We start from the raw sequence: 15,534 nt of genomic DNA on the forward strand, positions 1-15,534 counted from the left end.
TAAGTGATATTTGTTCAACTATGCTGAATCTGCACTTGCATCCCTAACACCTTCTTTATGAAACGAAAATAATCTCAATCTCCCCAGTCACACGAAAAATGAGTTAAGGTGACGGGAATATCTCCGGTTAAGTGTAAATATCTAACATACGTGTCATATCCAATCGTATAGCAGACAAAAAGCAGATGATTAATGGTTCTTAGACTTTTAATCTAATGAGGGTAATAACGATACTACTATGAAATCTTTGATATATATGCTGTTAGCTACAAAAAATTGTTTACTCAATAAAAACACACATTGCAATTAATTCACGACAAAAAAAAAAAAATAAATAAATAAATAAATAAATCCGGTGCAGGATTTATAGTGGTGGCAGCGACACTACAACAGTAGGGCTTCTCACCCTGTGCACTCCTATCCTTGCGCACCAACCCTTCGAAATAAAAACCCATTGCAGGAGAAAAATGTAGCCTCAGAAAGTCGATGACGAGAATAATGCGAGTTTTTCTATTAAAAATATGAAAGTAGTTGGATGAGTACCTTTTATTGTATTTTTGTTCGGATGTACCCTTCATTGTTTTTGATCGCTTTGACCCGTTTAACATGGTTAATAAGAGTTTGTGTTTCCATCCAACCCACCTAATCCGAAAGTGAATTACACTTTAGCACGCTTACACAATTACGTAACTAGATGATTTGTGTGCAAGTCATTTAAGTTGAATGTGAAATGATAAATTTCATCTTTTCCTGTCACGTAAACTTTGTATTCTTATGAGTAACTAATAGTGATGCCTTTGGGTTGTGTTCATGTCGAGAAGTTTTTTCGTGTGGCCGGCACACTACTTGGTACACAAGAATGATAATACAATTTGTTAGAATTTTTTTTTTTTCCAAGTTTTCAACCAATTATATTATTAAACTTGGTCTACCGAACCGTATGACCATCACTCTGAAAAATCTCTCGTTCATGCACGAACCAGACATTTGGAAGAGTAATTAAGGGTACTTTGTATTTATGTCTTGTGACTGCAAAGTTACTCCAGCTCTACAAAGTGCGTAGGACATTTGAAAACAACGCAGAAACACGTCCTCCATATTCAAAATTCATATGGGACGGAACTGGGAGATTAAAAACTTAATTAATCTAATTAATCTTGTTCTGATGAGCAACATAAATGTGTTGTTTGCAACTGAATTCTTCAATTTCAGCACATGGAGATGTTTCTCTTGTTCTAATGTTGAATTAACATTACAAGAAGCTCCTCTCCACCTCTGTCAATGTCAAATTGGATGACTCAAATTATCTGAATTGGCACTTCCAAATACAACAAGCTCCTCTCCACCTTCATTAGGATTCAAAGTGTTGTGCGGAAACGCTAATTTGAAACCAATAAACTAATACGGAAAAATATGACAAAACAAACAATTCAAAATGACACAAAGATTTATACTGGTTCGGCGTAAACCTAAATCCAGTTTGGGGACAAAGAGGAAGTTCTACTAATAAACAAAACGAGATTACAAAGAAAGCTCTCAAACTCGAACCCAAAATACACCCAAATACAAACACAAATAGAAGGGAGAAAAAACGAATTAGAAACAAAATATTTCTCTCTGCAACTACAACAATCTCTAATTGGATTCACTCTTACAAAACCTTAAATGCAGCAGCTCCCAATTATTTCTCTCTTCTATTGGGTTTCGGCGCCTCTTTCCGTCACACTGGTGCAGCTGCTTCGGTTCCCACCCTCTCATCCAAATTGCACAATGTGAGGCTTTATATACGAGCACTAAAAAGACCTAGCATGTGATCCGCATATGCCAACTAAAGAGCCACAACAGTTTGGTTTTAGGTCCGCGTAAGAAAGGGTCGAGACCCAACAGAACTAAGCCATCAAATCCAACACACAGGAGTTATTCTCTTCAGTTTTCCTTTGCCCCATCAGGAAGTACCAATCTTTTAGAATGTAAATCCTCTTCATCAGGGGTTTCACCCCCACTTTGTTCAGCCTCATTATAGCAACACCCCTCACGGTTCCTCTTAGAATGAGCAACTCTTACCAGTGATCTGCGTAAAGCACGAAGTTCCGCTCCAGAATTTTCATGACGAAAGTCGGGCTGTGTCATGCTTTTGTTATGCACCTCCTCATGATTGGCATAAAAGAGACGAACTCCACACCTTCTGATGCGATGCTGCTGCACTGGTGCCCAAGAATCACGTGATTGGACTCCATCTTTTAGTTCAACTCTAAATGTGGCCACCGTGGTATAGCGCTCACTTAACTGCACTCCTATTTTCAATGGAAGATATCCCATGAACATGTGATCTGACTCAAGTAACCTGTCACTTGTGACTCCAATCAAGCAAATCAAATCTGAAACTGAGCTCGCCGTGCTCTCCTTTGGAGGTACAAAAACACAGGGCAGATAGATCAGACACATAATGCGCGTACTTGAACTTAGTAAAACCGCATACAGCAAATCCCAAAATCTTATGATCCGACACCGGTGGTAGATGCACAGTTACTGAAGATCCACTACACTGATGACTGAACCAATCTGAAAGTTTACTTCCAGGAAGGTACATAAACAAGGAAAGAGTTTGCAGATAACCCTACAGAACGAAAACAAAGTAGACTGAACTTGTATTAGATATGTTTCATACTTTCGCACGTGGAGAGAGAGAGAGAGAGAGAGAGAGAGAGAGAGACCTGATGAGCTTCAGCAATTTCTTCAAATAGATTTTGCACCAGCTGGAAGCAGTTTGAAAATGTGAAGTAAAGATTACTGTAAAGAAGCTTTGGTCCTGAAACAGTTTCCAAAGCTGTGCAATCATGGGCGTCGATGAAATTTATGCTTGATGAAAGCTCTGTTATTGATTTCATTCTCTTGCAACCTTCCAATTTGAGATCTGTCAAAACGATGATGCCGATGTTAAAGTGTGAGTGTGATTCTTGTAAGGCTTGTAATGATCATTAAAGTGTTTTGAATTAATATGAAGAAGTCTATGCATAATTGGAGTTGTTCTATTTTATAGAATTGAGACTCATCAACTTACTTGGATTAAGACTCATGCTTGGATAAGAATTATGGTTTAGTATTCCTTATAGGATTGTAATAGGGCAATCAAGTTGTTTTTCGCAGTATAAATAACATGGGCTGCTGCTCTCACAAGATACTGACTCTATTGAGAATCAAATACCTATTGTTTGATTGAGCATCGAGATCTTGCAAGAGAGGAGAAGTTTCTGTGTCAGGATGGTTTCTACATCATCTTCCTCATCTACAGGTTAGTCATGTTCTTCTCGTTCTTGATTTAAACAGACTTGTTGTGGTTTGATTGCTAGAACAATTCCTAGTATTTTGAGTTTAGTTTAACATGTGGTATCAGAGCCTTGTGGTTCTTGCAATTGAATTCAACGAATTTGTTTTGTTAATTAACAATTGTTAACTACGTTGATCTTAAGAACAAAGGAGACGGTGAAAGATAGGAGAAAACTTAAAAAAAAAAAAAAACTACGTCGTTTTCTCTTAATTAGATATTTTAAACTTTTGACCGTTAGAACAAGGAGAGAGAAACATCAAAAAGGATTTTCGTTTTTGACCGTTGCATCAGTATGGTGTTCTTTACACTTTCTGGTACTGAATGACTTCGACCTGGAGAATTCTTTCTCTAATTCCTTTATTTCTTGACGACAAGTGATTCAATAACACTATATTTATGCTTCCGCTGACTATCATATTCTACAAAGGTAATCTCTGATTAAAATTTAGCATTTTGTTATCTGGGTGATTCACATCAGAAATTCTCTTCTTGAATTTTTTAAAATTTTCTGATAAATCACATGGTGATGAATAAGACGTTTTGTTATTTAAGATTCACTTGTTTCCCTTTTTGTGACTTCTTAAATTTCCCCTTCATCTGTTGTGATCAACTGTTGACTGATGACTATTGTCTTCTTGGATTCATGTCGGATACGGTATGGTGACTATCTTGATAATATGATGAGTTAATGATCGATGTTGAGTTATTTAATCTATGTATGCTTTTCATATATCATGAAGGGACTATATATATGACTAAATTGACTCTACATAAACAAGGAAAGAGGTTGCAGATTACCCTGCAGAATAAAAACAAAGGTAAACTGGACTTTCGCACCTACAGAGAGACAGAGAGAGACAGAGAGAGACAGAGACCTGATGAGCTTCCACAATATCTTCAAATAGATTTTGCACCAGCTGGAAGCAGTTTGAAAATGTCAAGTAAAGATTCTTGGGTAAAAACTTGCTCGGTCTTGAAACAGATTCCAAAGCTGTGCAATTATGGGCATCTATGAACCTTATAGTTGATGAAATCTCTGGTATTGATTTCAGTCCCTTGCAACCTTCGAATTTGAGACTTGTTAACCAATGAAGCCAATTCATTTCTGCAGGCAAGCTCTCAAAATTGTTTCTACAGAATTCTAACACCTCAAACTTTGGGCAACCAGAAAGACTAAGATAGTGAAGGGACTTGAGATCACAAATGCTGCTTGGGAGACTTGAGTTTTTTGCAATCTCTTAGGTTCAACGTAACAAGCCCTAGAAGAAGATTCCCTAAACAGTAAGGCCCATGAGTTTGCTAATTGACAAAGGCAGTTCTTTAATTGCAGTCCCATCTAAATATAACTTTGATAGATTCTCCATTGCATCTGAAATCTCTGGAAACTTCTCAAGGTTTGAGCAACCAGAAAGATTAAGGGTTTGAAGAGATCCCATATGAATGCTACTAGGCAGACTCTTGAGTTCTTGACACCTAGATAGGTTCAAAACAGTAAGGCCCGTGAGTTTATTAATTGACGAAGGCAGTTCTTTAATGGCAGTCCCATCTAAATATAACTCTGACAGATTCTCCATAGCATCTGAAATCTTTGGAAACTTCTCAAAGTTTGAGCAACCAGAAAGATTAAGGGTTTGAAGAGATCCCATATGAATGCTGCTCGGCAGGCTCTTGAGTTCTTGACAGCCTATTAGGTCCAAAACAGTAAGGCCCCTGAGTTTATTAATTGACGAAGGCAGTTCTTTAATGGCAGTCCCATCTAAATAAAGCCATGATAGCTTCTCCATAACATCTGAAATATCTGGAAACTTCTCAAAGTTTGAGCAACCAGAAAGATTAAGGGTTTGAAGAGATCCCATATGAATGCAGCTCGGCAGGCTCTTGAGTTCTTGACACTCAGATAGGTCCAAAACAGTAAGGCCCGTGAGTTTATTAATTGACGAAGGCAGTTCTTTAATTGCAGTCCCATCTAGATAAAGATTTGATAGCTTCTCCATAGCATCTGAAATCTCTGGAAACTTCTCAAAGTTTGAGCAACCAGAAAGATCAAGGGTTTGAAGAGATCCCATATGAATGCTGCTCGGCAGGCTCTTGAGTTCTTGACACTCAGATAGGTTCAAAACAGTAAGGCCCGTGAGTTTATTAATTGACGAAGGCAGTTCTTTAATTGCAGTCCCATCTAGATAAAGATTTGATAGCTTCTCCATAACATCTGAAATATCTGGAAACTTCTCAAAGTTTGAGCAATGAGAAAGATCAAGGGTTCGAAGAGATCCCATCTGAATGCTGCTCGGCAGGTTCTTGAATTCTCGACAGCCTCTTAGGTCCAAAATTGGAAGACCCGTGAGTTTATTAATTGACGAAGGCAGTTCTTTAATTGCAGTCCCATCTAAATAAAGCTTTGACAACTCCTCCATAACTTCTGAAATCTCTGGAAACATCTCAAGGTTTGAGCAACTAGAAAGATTAAGGGTTTGAAGAGATCTCATATGAATGCTGCTCGGCAGGCTCTTGAGTTCTTGACAACCTTGTAGGTCCAAAAAAGAAAGGCCTGTGAGTTTATTAATTGACGAAGGCAGTTCTTTAATTGCAGTCCCATCTAAACAAAGCATTGACAACTCCTCCATAACTTCTGAAATCTCTGGAAACATCTCAAGGTTTGAGCAACCAGAAAGATCAAGGATTTGAAGATATCTCATATGAATGCTGCTCGGCAGGCTCTTGAGTTCTCGACAGCCTCGTAGGTCCAAAACAGTAAGGCCCGTGAGTTTATTAATTGACGAAGGCAGTTCTTTAATTGCAGTCCCATCTAAATAAAGCCCTGATAGCTTCTCCATAACATCCGAAATATCTGGAAACTTCTCCAAGTTTGAGCAACCAGAAAGATTAAGGGTTTGAAGAGATCCCATATGAATGCTGCTCAGCAAGCGCTTGAGTTGTCGACAGCCTCGTAGGTCCAAAACAGTAAGGCCCGTGAGTTTATTAATTGACGAAGGCAGTTCTTTAATTGCAATCCCATCTAAATAAAGCTCTGATAGCCTCCCCATAACATCCGAAATATCTGGAAACTTCTCCAAGTTTGAGCAACCAGAAAGATTAAGGGTTTGAAGAGATCCCATATGAATGCTGCTCGGCAAGCGCTTGAGTTGTCGACAGCCTCGTAGGTCCAAAACAGTAAGGCCCGTGAGTTTATTAATTGACGAAGGCAGTTCTTTAATCGCAGTCCCATCTAAATATAACTCTGACAGATTCTCCATAGCATCTGAAATATCTGGAAACTTCTCAAAGTTTGAGCAACCAGAAAGATTAAGAGACTTCATACCAGTGATGCTCGGAAGAATCTTAAGATCTTTGCACCAACTTAGATTCAATATAGCAAGGTTTTTCAAAGCAGAAATGGATGGGTCCACCTCACATAACCTTGTACAACCTTCGAAACTCAGTTCCTCAAGACTTGTAGCCCTTGTGAAGTCAGGGGTTTTCTTAAGGTCTTCACAATGACTCAAATTGATGAATTTCAACTTTTCCAGAGGCTGTTAAAAAGTCCAAGAAAACATGGACAACTCAGAACCTAAACATTGAAAATAATAAATTTACGTAAATGAAAAATCGTACCTCAGCTCCTTTCCAAAGTTGTTCGATGCAACTATAGCTCATGTCAAGGTTTACAAGATTCTCGAACTGAAAGTTGGATGGCCAAGATTTTAGGGGGCAATAACGCCAGAGCAGACACCTCAACTGAGAAGATTGGAACTTTAAGTCCGCAATCCAGTGCTCTATGAAGCTAACACTTGGAGTTTGAAGGCCCAATGAATCGTTGACTGCAAGAAGATATCTGTCAAAGCGCTTGGTGTAAGTATCAGCGTCATCACGGATCATGAGCAGTCTTAGTTTTGTCATACTAACAAAAGCTTCAATATTTGAGCATCCCTCTTTCAAGATTGCCGAATCCAGGATTATGGTTTCAACTGCTTCTGCAGCCTGGATAAACCAACAATGTAATTTAAAGTGAAGGAAAACACTGACAACCTTAGTGAATATTATAAACAATGCATGTTTGCTATAAAATAGATTTTGGTCAAAGATATCTCACTGTTTTTTGAGTCAGCACATGACGAACATCTTCATAACTCCACAACCTACTTCTTCTCCCAGGCTCTTTGATAGATTCTTGGCGAACGATTTCCCGACCCATTTCCTCTAGTAAATCATGCATATCCAGTGTCCCCCACTCTGAGACAGATATGAGAGCTCGATCGATTAGAACTCTTATTCCAGTATGGGGATAGAAGCCACAACTGTCCAGACTTTTTTTTGCAGAGTCTATATTCATTCCTTTCAAGAAACATGCAATATCTAGAAAGATGTTCTTCTCTGTTTCATCTAGCCCATCAAAGCTTGTTTTAAGCACATCATGAATTCCCTTTTGCGGGATTTTCCTTATTTTTTCCAACACATCTTCCCACTCGCACACAGTTTTGTTATGAAGAAAAGCTCCCAACACTTTGAGTGCTAAAGGCAGACCTTGAGCATATTGTACGACACCCCTTGAGAGCTGATCATAAACTCTGGTGGGTTGCTTTGTTCTGAAGGCATACTGGTTGAAGAGTTTAAGAGCTTCTGGCTCACTTAAGTTCTCGGGCATATATACAGCACCAGCTCCACTTAATAATTGTTTATCTCTAGTTGTTATAATGACCCGACTTCCATCGCCAAATGAATGCTGCTTTCCAAGTAAGGATTCGATTTGGGATAATTCATCAACGTCATCAAGAACAATGAAAACTTTTTTCCTTTGTAGCCTTTCCATTATCACTCTGGAACCTCGATCCAACATGCCTAAACTCTGCACCTTTCCATTCAAGATTCTACAAAGAAACACTTCCTGCGTATGTACTGCACCATTCTTCGAGAAGCCTTCCTTGACATTTTCGAGAAAGCAGCAAGCTTCAAATTGACAAGCGATTTCATCATAAACAGCGCGAGCGATGGTGGTTTTGCCTATACCTCCCATACCCCATATTCCAACGGTGAAAACATCATTCACCCCAGGACGTAATAGTGAATTCACTTGATCTATGTGGTAATCCATTCCAACCAAGCCATTATCTTTGCTTGACGAGACTTGGTTCAATCTCTCAAATACGTCATCCACAATTTCCTCAATAAGCTTGGCATCATCCCTGTGTAATATGAAAAACAGAACCGAATTAAACTAGATGCTCTAAAAATCCCAATTCAATTAAGAATATAATTGAACAGTAATTACTCGTATTTTCGCGAATCCCATCCGGATAAATTGGTGGCTCTGGTTAGTGCGGACCTCCAGCTCTTCACCTCTTCCATTTCGGCGCTCGATTCGCGTTCATGTTGAGCAAAAGCATCTGCAAAACTTCTCTTGAGCTTACGAACTTCGGATGGATCAACTTGGTAGAAGATCGGCACCACTATCTGCTTCTTTGTATCCATGCACGCCAGGATTTTGACCAGTTCTTTCAAGCACCAAGTCGAAGAAGCGTAGTTCTGGGAGAAAACCACAATCGAAAGCCTCGATTCTTCGATAGCTGAAAGTAGTTCCAAAAGGTCGTCGCCTTTTCTGAGCTTTTCGGCGTCGATGAAGGTGTTGATTGCCTTCCGACCCAGAGCTCCGTAGAGATGGCCGACAAAGATCTTGCGAGTGTCTTCGCCTCTGAAATTCAGGAAGACGTCGTATTTCCATGAGGAAGACGAAGAAGCAGCCATTGACATCTGACAGGGACAGTATCCACAGCAGATGGGCAGCTACCGACTCGCCTAATGAAATGTAAAAGCTGCAATGCCCGATTGAGCGTCAGCTTTTGGAGTTGGGAGTTAAACGATCGGCTGGAAAAATTGTACCCAAAGATATGATTCTGTTTGGCTCACCGGTGCGGCGATGTTGGGTTCGTGGAGGATGATCGAGCATTCGTGTCCTGCACTTTTTGGGCTGTCTTTGTTTATCTCTTGCATCTGTTGGAGGTGCTGTGTTGGGAGTTTTTTTGCTTGACCTTATCTTCTTCTGGATCCCTGCGTCTGTTCATCCGTTTGGCTCACCGGTGCGGCGATGGGGACGACGACTTCAACAGTTTCTCTGCTGCTAGGTTTTGTTCTTCTTTGAGCTTTGTTTCTGTTTGGGCATACTCTCCGTTTTTCGGGCCTTTGTTTCGTTTCTCTTGTGTTTTTTTGTTTTTTTGTTTTAAAGAAATATTAATGGAATGTTCACTTGACCAAAACCAAGAAAAAAAAAAAAGGAAATGTTAAAAAAATTAAATTTGTAAATTAAATTTTGTATTTGTAGATGATTAGATTATTTAATGATGTTTTTAATTGATGATATATTATTTAGTTTGTAAATTTAATTTAAAATTTTAATTTTCTTAACATTATCCAAAAAAAATTAATTCTATAAAATTTAAAAGAAGAAAATTGTAAAATGGTCTAGAAGTCAATGAGTCAACGAAAATGAGTTTCTTTTTAATAGGTGGTTTCCTAGCACTATCCCAACAAAAACAAAATGTAATTCTATAAACACACATTGAAATTAATTTACGACAAATGATATTCTATACTAATCTACACTTTTCCTTTTTGTTAAAGAAACCTCGATTGTGCAAGGTGAAATTTTATTGAAATAAAAAGGCAAATGCACCTAGTGTAACTAAACAAAAAAAAAAAAAATGATATTCTACACTAGGCGATATAGTTCAACTATGTTGAATCTACACCTGCATACCCAACAACTTCTTTGCAAACCGAAAATATCTTCCGATCTCCCTATTCAGATCACAAGTGAGTTAGAGTGATTGGAAATATTCCTAGTTAAGTGTCAGTTTCTCACATTGTGTCATATCTAATAGCATCGTTTGGATTCTAATCTACTGTCACGTTAGTAACGGTATTACTTTGAAATCTTTCATATGTATGATGAGGATAATATGTGTTTTTCTTATTAAAAAATATGAAAGTTGTTGGATGATGTACCTTTTATTGTATTTTTGTTCGGATGTAGCTTTCATTGTTTTTGTTCGAATTTGGGTAGAAAGTGCCAAGAAAGAGTAGAGGCAACAACTTTAGACAGATTCAACAATCAAACTAGAAAAAGACAAAATATAAATTTGTTTGAGTCGGGCATAATCGTGTTGACCCATTTAACATGGTTAATAAGAGTTTGTGCTTCCATCCAACCCACCTAATTCGAAAGTGACGTACATTTTAGCATGCTGACACAATTACATAACTAGGTAACTTGTGTGCAAGTCATTTAAGTTGAACGTGAAATGACAAGTTTAACCTTTTTCTTTCATGTAAAGTTTGTATTCTTATGAGTAACTAATAGTGACACATTTGGGTTGTGTTCATGTCGAGAAGGTTTATAGTGTGACTGGCACACTACTTGGTAAACCAAGAATCATGATATAATTCGTCAGAATTTTTCTTTTCAAGTTTTCAACCAATTATATTATTAAACGTGATGTAACGAGCCGTGTGCCCAACACACACTGAAAGATCTCTCATTCATGTCAACACGAACCTTGAGACATCTGGATGAGTAATTAAGGGTACTTGGTATTTATGTCTTGTGGCTGCAAAGTTCCTACAGCTCTACAAAGTGCTTAGAAAATTTGAAGACAAACACGTCCTCCATATTCTAAATTCATATGGGACGGAATTGGGCAATTAAAAACTTAATTATTCAAATTTATCTTGTTCGGATGGGCAACATAAATGTGTTGTTTGCAACTGAATTCTTCAATTTCAGCACATCGAGCTATTTCTCTTGTTCTAATGTTGAATTAACATTACGAGAAGCTCCTCTCCATCTCTGTCGATGTCAAATTGGATGACTCAAATTATCTGAATTGGAACTTCCAAATACAAGAAGCTCCTCTCCACCTTCACAAGGGTTCAGAGTGTTGTGCGGAATTGATAATTTGAAATTAATAAACTAATACGGAAAAATATAACAAAACAAACAATTCAAAATAACACAAAGATTTATACTAGTTGGGCATAAGCCTACGTCTAGTTTAAGAAGAGTGAGGAAGTTTCACTAATAAACAAAACGAGATTACAAAGAATGCTGTGACACTCAAACCCAAAATACACCCAATTACACGCACAAATAGAAGAGGGAAAAAAAGAATTAGAATAATGCATTTTTTTTATTTTTTTTTATTGTTAAATGATATATTTTATTAAATTAGATGTTAAATTAAAAAATCGATAAAATTCAATCTACGCTGTGGTGTAAAGATAACATTCCTCTTCTTCCAATGAAATAAAAAGCCACTTGCATGCGTATTTTTCTATTAAAAATATGAAAGTTGTTGGACGATGTACCGTTTATTGTGTTTTTGTCCGGATGTAGCTTCATTGTTTTTGTTTGAATTTGGGTAGAAAGTGCCAAGAAAGAGTAGAGGTAACAATTTTAGACAGATTCGACAATCCGACTTGAAAAAGACAAAAAATAAATTTGTTTGAGTTGGGCACAGTCGTGTTGACCCATTTAACAAGGTTAATTAACGTTTGTGTTTCCATCAAACCCACCTAATGCGAAAGTGATATGCACTTTAGCATGCTACATAATCGCGTAATTAGATAATTCGTGTGCAAATCATTTAAGTTAAACGTGAAATGATAAGTTTAATTTGTTTCTTTCATGTAAACTTTGTATTCTTATGAGTAACTAATAGTGACGCATTTGGGTTGTGTTCATGTCGAGAAATTTTTTCGTGTGTCCGGCACACTGCTTGGTACATTAAGAATCATAATATAATTTGTTAGAATTTTTTTTTAAAGCTTTCAACCAATTATATTATTAAATTTGATGTACCGAGCCGTGTGCTATCAAACTAAAAAAATCTCCCGTTCGTGTCAACATGAATCTAAGACATCTAGAAGAGTAATTAAGGGTACTTGGTATTTTTGTCTTGTGGCTGTTTGAAACACATCCTCCATATTCTAAAGGTTTGTTATACTAACATCCCATATATAGTTGAATGTACCTCACATACTTAATATACCTCACATTTGTTTTTTTAATTAAAATGTATCTTAATACACCCCACATACTTTCTCACAATACCTCACACCCCAACTTTCAACATACACCGTAAATTCTCTACATAAACCTCACATTTTCTACATACACCCCACACTCTTCGCATCTTAAGTGCAAATACATAATATCAACCAAAAATCTTACTTGTTTCTTCGAATAGGTGGTTTCTATGTTATTTCTCGTTGCTTTAAAAAAATAAGCATATAGATTTGAGAATCCACCATTAACAGAAAAAAATATTTTACAATCCATCACTTTGTAACAAAAAGGGATCTAGAAATGCAGAACATAATGATCCTGCATTAACTTCATGAATTCTATTTTTGAATTGCTTCATACTTTTCCAAAAGCTAGCTTACTCTTTGATAATGAAAAAACCATGAAAAATTTCGGCAAAAATCTACAGAAAACTACTATAATATTTCGCATGAGATTGTCTAAACCTTTTAAAATTTGCTACTTCCCTCCATTGCTTTACAAAATTCTAACCACATCAGAAGAAATAAAACATTAATATTAGTTTCCTCCCCTACCATTAGAAATTAATTACTGTGAAACCATGTTTACCCAATTTTTTTATTTATTAAAACCACTAATAAAATAAGGGAATAAAGCATATATAAAAGATTGTTGTTGTATGAAACATTCCGAGGTATTTAAAGGGTCTGACAGAAAGTAAGTCAAACTAATCTTAAAAATCTGTAAATTGACAATTGTATGCTATTTGTACAAGTCTAATAAAAACGATTTTTTTTATTTTTTATTATATATGATTCTTGTGACAAAGTTACAGGTTTTTGACGAATAAGCTAGCATGTCTCATTGCCAAACTTGAGACAGCAATTTAACACGGTAAATTGTTACATCTAACGGAGGAAGGTAATAGTGGTTTTGAGACTTGAAGAAGATAATTAATCTTCGGATATACATGTTAAAAGTGATTTTGGGTGTATTTAGAGTTTTTTTAATTTTATTTTTAAAACTTTATGAGGTCGAAATTGTCATTCACATTAAGGTATATAACTTATTAAATATTAAATTTTAAAATGTGGTGTATTCAACATAATGTGGGTGCTAATAAAAAAAACCCTATTCTAAATTCATATGGGAACGGAATTGGGCAATTAAAAACTTAATTATTCTATTTACTTCTGATGGGCAACATAAATTTGCTTGCAACTGAATTCTTCAATTTCAGCACATCGAGTTGAATTAACATTACAACAAGCTCCTCTCAACCTCTGTCAATGTCAAATTAGATGACTCAAATTATCTGAATTGGCACTTCCAAATACAACAAGCTTCTCTCCACTTTCACTGGGGTTCAGAGTTATGCGGAAGCGCTAATTTGAAACCAATAAAATAATACGGAAATATATGACAAAACAACCAATTCAAAATGACACAGATTTATACTGATTCTGTGTAAGCCTACATCCAGTTCGAGAACAGTGAGGAAGTTCCAGTGATAACCAAAACAAGATTACAAAGAATGATGTCAAACTCAAACCCAAAATACACCCAAATACACTCACAAAAAGAAGAGGGAAAAAACGAATAGATACAAAATATTTGTCTCTCTGCAACTACAACAATCTCTAATTGGTTTCACTCTTACAAAACCTTAAATGCAGCAGCTCCCAATTATTTCTCTCTTCTATTGGGTTTCGGCTCCTCTTTCCGCCACACTAGTGCAGCTGCTTCGGTTCTCAACCTCTCGTCCAAATAGGGTTTGGGTTTGAGTGGTGGCAGCGACACTGCAACAATAGGGCTTCTCACCCTGTGCACTCTTATCCTTCCACACCAACCCTCCGAAATAAAAACCCATTGCAGGAGAAAAAATGTAGCCTAAGAAAGTCAATGAGTCGATGATGAGAATAATGCGCGTTTTTTTATTTTGTTTATTTTTTTTAAATGATAGATTTGTTAGATTATATGTTAAATTAGATTATATCTAATTAAAAATGGTCATAGCTACTTTTAGAATTATAGCCTTGTAAAATATTATTTTTAAATAAATGGTATCAGATCATACTCATCTACAATCTCCAAGGCTAAACATAGCCCGCTCAATAATTTATTAGTTTTAAGTTTATACTTTAAATTTATTTGTTAATTTAACTAAACTACCGTTTGACGTTTTCAAATTAGCCGTTGAATTTGAATCAATTATTTCAAGTGAGAAGATAGGGTCCCAAAAAAGGCTATATTTGGTCATCTTGATGCTCATTTAGCCAAAAAGTGGTCTAGTGGGCTTAATAGGTTATAGTCCAACCATCGGTTGGAGATAGATTTTTGAACAAATCAAACCATTTTTTAGCTTTTGAACCTTTAGCCTTCTTCATAAAATGACTCTAAAGAGCCAACAAAGTTTGAATCTACTCCGTAGTGTAAGAGCAACACTTTTCTCTTCCACTATAATAAAAGCTACTTGCATGCGTGTTTTTCTATTAAAAATATGAAAGTTATTGAATTATGTACCTTTTATTGTATTTTTGTTCGGACGTACCTTTCATTGTTTTTGCTCGAATTTAGGTAGAAAGTGCCGAGAAAGAGTAGAGATAACAATTTTAGACAGATTCAACAATCCAACTTGGAAAAGACAAAAAATAAATTTGTTTGAGTCGGGCATAATCGTGTTGACCCATTTAACATGGTTAATAAGAGTTTGTGTCTCCATCCAACCCACCTAATCTATAAGTGACGCACACTTTAGCACGCTTTACATAATTGCATAATAAAATAACTTGTGTGCAATTCATTTAAGTTGAACATAAAATGAGAAGTCTAACCTTTTATTTTCATGTAACCTTTGTATTCTTATGAGTAATTAACAGTGGTGCCTTTGGGTTGTGTTCATGTTGAGAAATTTTTTCGTGTGGCCGGTACACTACTCGAACATCAAGAGTCATGATACAATTCATTAAAAAAATTTTGAAGTTTTCAACAAATTATATTATAAAACTTGATGTATTGAGCCGTGTGCCAAACACGCTAAAAAATCTCTCGTTCATGTCAACACGAAGAGTATATGAGACATCTGGAAGAGTAATTAAGGGTACTTGGTAGTTGGTATTGATGTCTTGTGGTTGCAAAGTTACTACAGCTCTACAAAGTGCTTAGGGCATTT

At 36.5% G+C, this 15,534-nt stretch overlaps 1 protein-coding gene across 1 annotated transcript; it reads right to left on the reverse strand.

Moving 5' to 3' along the window:
- Positions 1 to 1,412: 1,412 nt before the first annotated feature.
- On the reverse strand, positions 1,413 to 9,510 carry LOC137720129 (TMV resistance protein N). Its single transcript, XM_088688149.1, is given in 8 exon segments — positions 1,413 to 2,362; positions 2,364 to 2,617; positions 2,715 to 2,914; positions 4,127 to 4,259; positions 4,606 to 6,858; positions 6,941 to 7,306; positions 7,419 to 8,508; positions 8,595 to 9,510. Coding segments are annotated over 8 exon segments (5,211 nt in total). The 5' UTR covers positions 9,074 to 9,510; the 3' UTR covers positions 1,413 to 1,926.
- Between the last annotated feature and the right edge of the window lie 6,024 nt (positions 9,511 to 15,534).

This window comes from Pyrus communis, chromosome 1 (assembly GCF_041283825.1).
Source record: "Pyrus communis isolate YQ-2024b chromosome 1, ASM4128382v1, whole genome shotgun sequence".
Taxonomy (NCBI): domain Eukaryota; kingdom Viridiplantae; phylum Streptophyta; class Magnoliopsida; order Rosales; family Rosaceae; genus Pyrus; species Pyrus communis.